Raw genomic sequence first — 11927 nt, forward strand, 5'->3', positions numbered from 1 at the left:
CGTGGCTGCCGGGATTGTTCGAAACTTTTTATACATCTTGGCAACCACAGGAATTGATGCTCATTGGCTACAAGTGACGTAGTTATCTTACTAATTAGCATTCTGTCTTCTGCTGGTTAAATGAGTCCCTCATTTCCTGTGCTAATTAGCGTGTTCAGCCTCTCCTTTTGGCTCGGTGGGTTTCTTGGGTCGGTGGTCGTGATCTGCCCCTCCTGGAATTACCTTTTACCCGCTGGGAGCTGATTTCACAAAGTCACCGAGTTGGTTTCAGCAGTTTATCTTGGGAGTTCTGCCAGATGTCCCTGTAGCCCGTAAATTCTGCATTCAGTGGCCACTCTCGGTGGCACATCCTTCTTCCCCAGCTTTGTTAAGCTCCCCCTGGGTCTGACATCACTGAAGCACGTCAAGTTCTTAAGTTTGGCAAGGCAATTCTGAGACAAGGAATTTATCTTCCTAACAGCTGGACAGCAGTGCCACCTTTTTGCAGTTGTGGGTATCCAAGGAGGTGTATTTCAGGGTCAGTGGTGGTCACAGGAGCCACCTGTCCCGTAACTTGGGCTGACCTTTCTTTGGCTGGTGACATGTGTGTGAGTAGTTACTCCTTGTCACAGTTTGCCACAGTGGGAATTTTGGGCTGGATGCATTAACCAGGATGTGCTAATGAGGTCTGTGCCTGGAATTAGTGGCTTCTTCTTGCAAATTCCTCCTTTCTGCGCTTATCTGGAGTTCCTGCTCTGGAGGCTTTTCTTATGGGAAGTTCTTTCTGTAGCCTCAACAGGGTTTGAGACAGGCAATTGTCCTCTTTAACACCTTACAAATATTCTGGGTTGCTCAGGGCCCCATCCAGCCCGGTCTTGGACACTTCCAGGGATGGGGCAGCCACAGCTTCTCTGCCCAACCTGTGCCAGGGCCTGCCCACCTCACAGGGAAAAATTTCTTCCCAATATCCAATCTAACCCTGCTCTCTGTCAGTCTGATGCCATTCCCCCTGTCCTGTCACTCCAGGCCCTTGCAAATAGTCTCTCTCCATCTTCCCTGTGGGCTCCCTTCAGGCACTGCAAGGCCACAATGAGGTCACCCCAAAGCCTTCTCTTCTCCAGCTGAACAATCCCAACTCTCCCAGCCTTAATGATTCATTAATGGCAATGTTTATCAAAAAAGCACCAGGACTGAGCTGTGCAACAATGTCTTAACATTTCAGCCAGGCTGTCTGAGAGTCTAGTTTACACCAGTGTGTACAAATCAGTGAGTAATAAATAAGCAAATGCATCTTTGTGCTGAAGGTGAAACACTTCAGAGCTCTGTTATTCATCTGTCTTCACTTGCAGTGAATGTCCAGCATACTCAATGTCTCACTCATCCTCTCTAGATCCACCGAAGAGGTTTAAATGAATTATGAATGAGCCCTTTCTCCCTTCAGGGAAGTTTAGGCACCAGACCAGAGGTGACAAACCACTTCTCTGTTGGCCACCTTGGTTAGAAAAGCAAATTGCTCAGGTGAGAAAGGTGCAGAGATGCCTACATGCTTTCGAAACATGTTCTAGTCCCAGGATTTCCTTGATCCTTGTCCTTGGCAAAGGTCAGCAACTGCCTGAGGTGGCAGTTTTGTCAGGCAGAACATCTTCCACAAGTGTATTGCCTCATTCTTTTGGGAATGCTGTTCACATGGGAGTGACCCAGCACCAAATGCTGCCCCCATTCCCTTGGGACAGAAAAAGAGGAAGGAGAGCAGGGGCAGCCTGGCCTCAACTCTTGCACAAAAAAACCATCAACTGCCCTGTGCAACGGGTTTGGCAAAGCACTGGCTGGTCTCTTCTGCAGAGAAAGCCAACCCAGGTGGTTGTTCTCTGGACACTCAGGGTTTTTTACTGCATTAAACCCAAATTCTCTGCTGCTCTAATTTGCCTTTGATCAGTCCTTCATTTCCTTTTTTATTTTGGGACCCTTACGTTTTCCTTAGCTCAATGTCTAAAACACAAACAGAAGCTTTAAACCAGATTTAACTACTACATATTTGGTTGTGAAATTGCTGGTGATGTTGCTGATCTGACCTGTAATTTTATCCAAGATTAACTTAAGCACTGACTGCAGTGATGGAACCGCTTGTAAATGAAATTTCCCTGGGCTCTTTCTGCTGATGTGAGTAAAGAAGTTGCAGCTTTCTTACAGATAGAATATGCTCACTGGCTTTTGTACTTTAAATAAAAAAAAGAGTTCTTGCATTCAGTTGCTAAACTGGGACTTTTCATAAATCCAGGACAGTGGATTATTTCTTATTTACCTTATTTACCCAGGACTGAAATAAATACTGGCAAAAAATAAGGAAAATGTCTGTTAAAATTAAGGATATTCAAGCTTGAGATATCAGTGTCATAAGGAAGCTTCACTTTTCTGTTTTTAAACTCTTGTTCCCTGTGCAAGTCTGTGTGTCAGGTGTCTCCATTTCCAGGGGCCTTATTTTATCTTCTATTTCTTTGACCAGAGGTGCAGAACCATTTGTGTAACTAAGCCTCACACCAAGCCATTTTGGCTTCTGTATATACATAAATACAGTTTGGACCTAAAGGTATGATTTTCAGCAGTTAATTATTATGAAGAAGAAACTGCTTAAATTACCAGCCAGACAAAAAGAAGCTTTAAACCATCTGAAGGTTAATTTAACCACATAATTAGTGCAAGTTTGCCAGGACAGGTATTGGAATGGGTGCCTGCATTTGCCAGCACTTCCTTCAGTGCTGCATTTCTAAAGCATTTCCTGCTTATAATGCCTCCAAATATTCCACAAGATCAGAGAATAATGTTGGGTTTTCTCCTTCCCTACAAGTTTTTTGGTCTCAGATTTATCATCAACTCCCCTTCTATTGCCAAATAATAACTGTATGTGGAATAGCAAGACAGGAATGTCCCATTTGTCTCAAGGCTTTCAGACTTGAAGTCCTTATTTCTGGGCCCCCAAAATTCATGTAGAGATCTCAGTTCTGCTTGGCAAATAACCCAGCAGGGCTGGTGTGACTTTAGCCTGCTGTTCCTGCATGGATCTCAGGAGTGCACCTGAAAATCCAGGCGGGAGAAGGTGACGGTGGTGGCCATGTCTCTCTGCTGTCACCTCCTGATTGCTGGAGGAGAAGCAGGAGCCAGGGCAGGTGGCTCTGACTTCCTGCTCTGAGTGTTCCTGAGCTCAGAGAGGTGTGAGTTGTGGTGCTGTCCTCATATTTCACGGTGTCTCCTGGGATTTGGCACCTCCTGCCTCTCCCTTCCCTTCTGGTGCTGCCTCTCAGTGTGAGTGACAGTCCTCACTGGGCAAGTGGAGTATAAGAGGAAGACAACTCTGTGTCCTGGACTACAGGAGGATTTCTGAGGTTGTCTTATCCCTGCTCAGAAAAACTTCTTCCTGGCATGGCAAGTGGGTAAGAGAAAAATCATATTAATTCTTCTAACACAAAAGGTGGTGGGGATGGGATATATTCATCGTGGAGATGTGTGAAAGGGGGCAAAGTGCATGACATGCAGCACAGCAAGAACCTTTTCCTTCTTCTGCTTCCTCCTTTTCTTGTTTTACTGACTCACTGCAGTGTAAAAAGTCAGTGAGACTTTGGAGTCATAAGCTGCTTTAACTTAAAATAAAGTGGTGTTAGATCAAGGGTTGGACTTGATGGTCTTGGAGGTCTCTTCCAACCCAGTTCATTCTATGATTCTGTGATTTAAAGGTGATGCTGAGATCAGATTTTGCTTAAACATAGTTGCTTCTTCAAACATCCCCTGCCTGCTCAGGACCCTGACAGTTTGCTGAGTAACTGCCCACTCAGGTTTGTTCCTTTCCACCTACAGAACCTGCCTGATTTAAACTTTGGTGTTTGAAATAGCAGCTTTAAATGAAAAAAAAATAAATCACTGGGCTCAAATAAAAGATACACACAGTGGCATAAGAGGAAAATGGAGAGAATTGCTTCTATCTTCTATTAACCCTATAAGCTGATGCATGCATGTCTCAACATGAACCAATTTTGTTTTTTTTAAATGATTGGAAACTTCTTGTAAACGTTCCATTGTTCCAAATGCTTTTGTTCTCTATGTAAAGATTAAAGGCTGTTTAAAATTGGATGTTGTTGAAAGAACCTCTGAAGGTAAATTTACTTTGGAGAAGATGTTTGATCAAACCTTCTCTGCAGGGCTTCAGGTGACCCATTTGCAGTACAAGTTTTTCTTGCTTTGACACTGTTGACTTGCCACTTTAATTCTTTTCATGTCTTGTGTCATTTCTGATTTATAGCGATCAAATCTTCTTTGGTTTTGGTAGAATGAAAGTTTCATATGAGGAAATCACTCAGAAAAATCAGGCACACTACGAACGTTTCACTTGAAAGCTGTAATAAAATGACAGATCCTTTTGCTTTGGCTGATGCATCAGTTGTTGTTGCAAAAAGCTTTCCCCCAAAAGTTGTCTCAGCTCTTACAAGTGCAGACTAAGTGTTCTTGTTGTTGGGGTGGTGCTTTGCTCAGGAAAGCACAGGCTCCAGCTGGCCAAAATCCAACTGGCCTGACTTCTTGCACAAATATATATAATTTATTCTAAGTGAAAGCACAAATCTAAAACCTGAGAGCTTTCACCAGAGGGAGGGGGTTGAGAGTTGATGATAAAAATCTCTGGGTTGAGTCACACATGGAATTGTATTGAAATCCAGAGAGTAAATGTGCAATACTGTTTTCCAGGACAACCTTACCTAAAAGTTGGTGTGTCATGGATTTGCATGAAGGTGTTGGGCATCTTCTCATGGAAGTTGTCTCACCTTGTATGTGTAAGTGAAGTTTATGGCCCTTTTTTAAAGAAATACTGTCCAGAAGGAGTTTTTACAAGGTGACTGTGCAAGTTGCTAAACAAGTTCTTTGCTTTGGCAAGGATGTATTTTCCTTTAATATTGAGTTTCAGGTACTCCCTGTTCAGAACCAGAAAAACATGGGAAAGTCCATGATGATGCTGTGGCAGCAGCCAGGAGAGATGAAGGATAGAAAAGGGTTTTATTTTGTAAAATTAAGAGACTTCAGAGTTTTGGGACAAGTTTGCTGAATGCAGGAGTACATTTAGTAGAAGTATAATTAGGAAACAAATATGAGGATTAAAATCTGTAGGTAACACTCTCCTAAACATTGAGCTCATGAGATATTCCATAATATTTCTAGAGGAGGAAATGCCCAACAGAGCCCTACAGTGCTTTCTAAATCTGCCAAGAGCAGGCCAAGAACAAACAGCAGGTGACCTTTACCAAAATACATCTATACTAAAATGTGTGTATATAAAATACTGAATTTATGGAGCAAAATATTATACTAAAACCCAGCTGACACCCTCCCTAATGCTTCACACACCTTGTGCAGATTGCTTGTGCTTTTCAGGATTTTAGTCTCAGGCTGTGTGAGTTCCACCCCAAAGGTACACAGACAGCTCTGGAGAAAAGGGATTGCTCAATAACGGGGGAAAAAAAGTCTCAGTTCGCCAGGCACAGTTTGCTGTTTTCTGTTTCTTCTGATATGGAGCTTAAACCATCAGTTCAAGTGCAGTCCAGGAGAGGAGACACATAAAATGCTGGCTCACCTTTTGCCCTTCCTGGCTCTCAGGCTGCCTCACATGAAGCTGCCACGTCACAAGACTGTGACTTCACCACAGTATTTGTTTCTCTTCCTGCTAGAGAGCATGAAATTTCCCACTGGCAGGAGGATGCAGTGAGTTACCTCCATCCAGGCCAGAACAGAAGGAGAAAACATAACAGGAATCGAGAGGGTCAGAATTGGACTTGAGGGTGCCTTGGTGTAGTTTGGGAGAACCTGTTGTTAAAATCATGGCAAATTGCCCAAATAGCTGTTTGAAAAAAATGCCCATGGTTGACAGATTTCAGGTCTTCTTTTCTGGAGAGCATCTGCTTTGGAGGAGAATTCAAAATTTTTGAGTAGTTCTTCTCTGGTATTCAATGCATGTGCTGGTTTGTAACTGATTAGTTCCACTGTTAATCACTTAATTAATCCACTTCTCTTTCTTCTCCACTCTGTTCTTTGTCTTGATCCTTTTAGCATGGACATGATGCACTTGGAGCTACTTCTGGGTGGTTCATGACAGTAACAAACCTTCCTAAATCTTGGTAGATGGATGGACTTCTGAAAGCTGTACACTGTTACGCAGGACAAAATTCCCTTACAAATAAGGAAAGGAGCAGCCTGGATAGGTCTGGATGTGCATCAGAGATCAGTGCAGGAAAGATATTTATTGTATGCAGACCCTTCCTCCCAAAACCTTTAGAGTCACATGCATGAGTGAAGGAAAACATTTCCATTGGAGAGTCTTGCTTGCAGGTGAAAGGGTAGGAAGAGTGGATATTGCTGCCAGAAAAGCATCACAGTGAGAATCCTTCTCTTCCTATTCTGTTGGTGCACGGTGGTCACAGTCTCCTGCTCTCCTCTGGTTCGTGCAAAGAATCCTCATGGATGAAGCACCACCATCTCCGTTTGTGTCTCACTGCATGGAAAAGTGCAGGAAGGCTTAGGGACAAGGACTTCGTTAAAGTGAACTCTGACATAACCTTAGGGAAGGCTCGGGTGTCCTTACAGGTAACCTGCATCCTTAAAGGTGTGGGTTTTAGAGCAGCACTGACAGGAAAGTGTGGGGAGAAATGGAAACCTCTCCTAATGCCAAGCTGTTCTCCAGAACATGGAGTGACAGCAGAAGACTGTAGAAGTGACTCACAGAAACAACAGCATGTGCCTTTTTTAACAGGTGTATCTATTTCTTGACAGGAAGGTCTTAAACCATGAACTTTCCAAACTTTTCAGTGAGATGTGGGACCTGGATGTCCACCGCCTTACGCCAGGCAGAGACTACACCATTGATGTGCAGGTAACCAGTGCCAAGTCACCTGAGGATTGAGGGCAGGGTGGTGCTGCAAGAAAAGCTGACTGCAAAAGTGCCTTTCCTGAAAAAAAGTTGCCTGTGCTTTACCATTTCCATTTTCAAGCCCCAACAAGGCAACACCCTGAGCAATTCGGGCTGAATTTGGTGTTGGCCACACCTTGAGCAGAGGTGTCCTGAGTCCTTTCAGGGTGTGAATGATGGTTTGGGTGGACAGCCTGGGGGACTTGCAGATGGGGACACACATCTGAAGTCATTCTTATGGGAATAAGGGAGGAATTTGAGGAATTCCTGGCTTTTTCCTGGAGAGTGGGGAATAGCACAGAGGTGTGAGTGAAGAGGATTTCAGAGCTGTTGCTTCCAGTCCCAGGGAACTCTGAGGGGGAAGGAGGTATCAGATTTGATGAACAGCCATTTCACTCCTTTCCAGCTCAATGTAAGGCAAACCCAACCCTGTGTTTTGGCCCCAAACTGCAACAGGGCACTGAATATTCAGAATCCAATTTTGTACTCACTTTCTTCTAGTGTTACTCAAACACTTTATTCCAATGTTAATTCATATTATAACATAACATTTTCTCTCACTGACAAACTTGAAATGGGAGTACCTACCTCAAGCCAAAATGTGCATGAGGAAAACTTCTCCCATATGGTTTCTCCATTTGTCAAGAGAACAAGGCTGTAGTTACACCTTGCTCCTGATAAACTGCTACTCATCTTCTGTCCTCTTTCCTTGAGAATGTCCTTTATGAAATAGAAACTGGAAAATTGTCAGCAGAGCCCCCTTAGAACTGCACAGAGAAGGGTGTTATCCAAATCTCCTTTGTATTTAATTGAGTTGGGAGGGAGCCTTGGCTCTATGTTACTTCTGCTTATCATTTATGATAGCACAGTAGCACTGCTGGTTACTGATCAGAGCTGAACTATCACATGGATCATCACAATCATCTGAATCAAGAGAGACATTTCAGGCTCCTACAGAGTCAGAGATAATGCATTTTTCTTTATGCTGGCAGTTCTTCTGCAATGTCTCTCTTGTTCCACAGGAAGACAATTCCTAACAAAGAATCCTGATGGAGTTTGTTTTGATTGTTACAAAGGCAGGTGCTGTCTCCTCTAAGGACATCTTTACCCCTCACATTGTTTCACTCTGGTGTTTCTCCCAGGGCAAAGCAGGTCCAGCACAGCCAGGTGACAGTGCTGTCCAGGACAATGCAGCCAGACATCTCTTCCACCATGTCAATGAAGAACTCCTGAAGAGCATAAAAACTTTTGCAAGTGAGACCCATTTCTGTGTTAATGGTGAACGTGGCAAAAAGAATCCATGCTGGGCTTTTTGTGTTTGCCAAAATATAGCATCATGTATTATTTGGATTGTGGTGAGGATCATCAGGTTGCACATCATTTGAAGGGTGTTGTCACAATGTAGAGGTCACCTCAGCCTCAGGAAGAACATCCTTTTTTGCCTCAGCCAAAATCTGAATTTCTCTGTCAATCTTCCACTACCAAGTGAAAAACATCTTGAGGCTCAGAGAGGCTGAGAGAGTTGGGATTGTTCAGCTGGAGAAGGCTTTGGGGTGACCTCATTGTGGCCTTGCAGTGAAGAGCCCACAGGGAAGATGGAGAGAGACTATTTCCAAGGGCCTGGAGTGACAGGACAGGGGGAATGGCTTCAAACTGACAGAGAGAGCAGGTTTAGGTTGGATATTAGGGAGAAAACCTCATGTAGGTTCCTGCTGTTATTATTCCTCTGCTGAATTAATGCCCACAGAGCCTTGTGCCAGCACAGCTCGAGTTCCTAACTCTGTGTCTGTGGTGGTCAGATAGGATTGGGTTTGGTAGGAGGTCATTATTGCTTCAGCACTTGGCTCCATAGGGGCACTCAGTAGCTGTTTAACTTTAAAAAGAGCTTTAAAAAGATCTTCAAAAAGTACAGGAGTCATCTGGCCTTCAGCCACCTCAAGTCCTACACCCAACAGTCCACTTGAAAATGGACTTTGACATATAAAGGAATGGCTTTCTCTAAGGGCTGTCAAGGCATATTCTGTGGCATTTTTTTATTGCAGCACACTCAGGACAAGCAAGTTGAAAGTTTCTCTTTTTCTGCAGCCTTTATTTCCTTATTGGACAACTATGAGACATCAACTGGTATAGCTGAAGTAGTGACTCCAGAAGAAATAGCTGAAAACAATAGTTTTCTTGATGCTATCTTAGCGACAGAAGTCATGAGGGTAAGGAATAGAGATCTCTTTTGGTCACTGAAAACATTGAATTAAAAAGTAAACTCTGTCTTGGTTTTCTATCCTTCAGCTAGCTCATGAATACCTGATTAAGAAAAACCTAGCAAAGCCAAAGCTTGCTGATTTCAAACATCAGCTCTATGACATCTGGTTCCAGCTCTATGCCAGGAAAGGAGGAGACAGGTATGTTTGATGGATATGCCACGAGTAACCCCTGGGCTGTTCTGATTTAGGTGAGTATCTGAGGGCCATCTGTTACACACAGAACTGGAAGGCAGCCTCAGAATGACTTCAAACTGACAGAGAGCAGGGCTAGATTGGATATTAAGGAGAAATTTTTCCCTGTGAGGGTGGGCAGGCCCTGGCACAGGGTGCCCAGATTAGCTGTGGCTGCCCCATCCCTGGAAGTGTCCAAGGCCAGGCTGGATGAGGCTCTGAGTGACCTGGGCTAGTGGAAGGCGTCCCTGCCCATTAGATGATCTTTAAGGTCCCTTCCAAACCAAACCATTCCATGATTCTGTGAATGTTGCCTAAATTAGGTGTTGAAGTCCTCCTACCAGATACCAAGTGTTGACCTTGGGGTACATCACTGCTGAATTGCCTCCAGCTGCACTTTCTGAACTTAATCACAGGCCTTTGATCACAGACATTCATCCACTCATTTAGCTCAGTTGGTTAAAACTTGCTTGTAATAATGCCAAGGTTGTGGGTTCAGTGCTCTGTGTGGGCCACTGACTGAAGAGTTGGACTTGATGATCCTTGTGGGTCCCTTCCAACTGGAGTCTACTCTGTGATTCTGATCTTACCTCTTCAGTTTGAGTATGAGTCTATTTCAGGATGCAGTGCCAGAAACATTGCTAAAATCTGCATAAGCAGCAGTGATGCATCTGTGGCATTTACTATCAACCTGCACAATCAAATACAAATTCAGTCTTCATGGAGAGTTTATTGCGAGTTTTGTGCAAAGTAAGAAAGAAAACCCAACAAATCCAGACAGAAACTACTCACAAATCAACATAAGACAGATTGTGCATCTTCTCACCTTTTACCTCTGCCAATTTGAACTATTTGAACACATTAAAAGCTTACATGTTACTCTTTTCTTTATTACAGACCCGATTCTTGTGGTTTTGAACACGTTTTTGTTGGAGAAACGAGACGTGGCAAAGAGGTCTTAGGTTTGCACAACTGGGTGCAATTTTACCTCCAGGAAAAGCGCAACCAAATTGATTACAAGGGATATGTGGCTCGGAAGAACAAATCCAGGGTAAGAAGGAGCAGAGGGTGCCTTTCAAGAGATAAAAGCTGTGGTAGTGAAACGAGGCTCAGTGATGCAATCACAGGCTCAGCTGCTTTTAATGTTAATAAGTATATACAGTATGGAACTGTAGATAAACAATAAATACTACTCTGACTTCCAGATTTTTTGCAAAAAAGTGCTTTAAAAAGTAATGCTGGTGCTTACAGAATTGCACCACTCTTGAGGCCTGAGACAAATGACCATGTAAGGTCCAGAGGTGAGGGAGAATGTGCTCCAGCTGTGGCACCCTGGCACACCAAGGATGACTTAATCTTACACAGCTCTCAAAAAGCTGCAATCAGGAATGGTACCTGTCCTATCGCAGCTGTGTTTGAGATGATCCTCTTGTTTTGTTTGTGCTTTCAGCCCGACGAAGATGACCAAGTTCTGAGCATCCAGTTCAGCTGGAAGGGCTTGGTCAAGCCAATTGGAAGCACCTTCATTGGTGCCAGCCCCGAGTTCGAATTTGCCCTTTACACCATCATTTTCCTGCTGTCTGAAGAAAAAGTCACACGAGAGAGAGTGAAAATAGATGAGTATGAGCTGCAGGTGGTGGTCTGGCGCCATGGGCAGCACATTGGGACAGCATACCCAGTCCTGCTCAGCACTAGTGCTGGAGAGTCCTAGTTAGAGTGAGCAGGCAACATTTCTTTCCTTTCAGAAGAAGTGGGGTGTGATGGCGAGGGACCAGACAGCAGAGAGAGTTAATGTGTTGATTTATACATCTTATTTCAAGTAAAAATTGATGACTCGCTCCCTTTTGGTCTGCAGTGTGGTGTTTAATCTGGTGTGCTGTGATTTAGTGTCTGACAAACCAGGAAACATTTTGCTGCTCACATCATCAAATTTACAATCAATTTACATCAGTCTCCCCCTGCTGCTCCAGCTGGATCCCTATAAATCTACAGGGCCCTACTGGGATTCATCTGAGACTAAAGACGTCCCAGTTGACTGGAAACTGGCTAATGTTCCAATTTTCAAGAAGGGCAAGGAGGTTGACCCTGGAAACTCCAGGCCTGTGAATGTCCCTTCAGTGCCTGGTAAAATTATGGAGAAGATTATTCTGGGAGGGATTGAACACCTGAAGGACAATGCAGTCACTGGTCACAGCCAGCATGGCTTTATGAGTGGAAAGTCCTGCTTGTCAAACCTGATTTCCTTCTATGACAATGTGACCCACTTGGCTGGTCAAGGGAAGCCAGTTGATGGGATCCTTTGGGATTTCAGGAAAGCTTTGGATACTGTGTCTCACAGGATCCTTCTGGACAGAGTGCCCAGCCCACAGCTGGATAAACACATCCTGTGGTGGGTGAGCAACTGGATCATGGGTTGGGCACAGAGGGTGACAGTGACTGGGGTGGCATCAGTCTTGTGACTGTCTGTAGTGGGTTCCTCAGGGCTCCATCCTTGGCCCTGTGCTCTTCAACATCTTCATCAATGACCTGGACACAGGACTGGAAGGGACACAGCAAGTTTGCAGATGATACAAAAC

At 44.1% G+C, this 11927-nt stretch overlaps 1 protein-coding gene across 2 annotated transcripts; it reads left to right on the forward strand.

Moving 5' to 3' along the window:
* Positions 1 to 3161: 3161 nt before the first annotated feature.
* ENDOU (endonuclease, poly(U) specific) lies at positions 3162 to 11189 on the forward strand. 2 transcript variants are annotated; one of them, XM_071551648.1, is made up of 7 exons: positions 3162 to 3407; positions 6788 to 6883; positions 8062 to 8173; positions 9005 to 9126; positions 9206 to 9318; positions 10249 to 10402; positions 10802 to 11189. In XM_071551648.1, exons 2-7 carry the CDS (start codon positions 6824 to 6826, stop codon positions 11060 to 11062), a joined length of 822 nt encoding a protein of 273 aa, XP_071407749.1. In that variant the 5' UTR covers positions 3162 to 3407; positions 6788 to 6823; the 3' UTR covers positions 11063 to 11189. The 2 variants fall into 2 exon arrangements, with proteins under 2 accessions (XP_071407749.1, XP_071407748.1); XM_071551647.1 differs by having other exon boundaries at positions 3163 to 3407; positions 6784 to 6883.
* The last annotated feature ends 738 nt before the right edge of the window (positions 11190 to 11927 follow it).

The sequence above is a fragment of the Pithys albifrons genome, chromosome 3, assembly GCF_047495875.1.
Source record: "Pithys albifrons albifrons isolate INPA30051 chromosome 3, PitAlb_v1, whole genome shotgun sequence".
Lineage (NCBI taxonomy): Eukaryota > Metazoa > Chordata > Aves > Passeriformes > Thamnophilidae > Pithys > Pithys albifrons.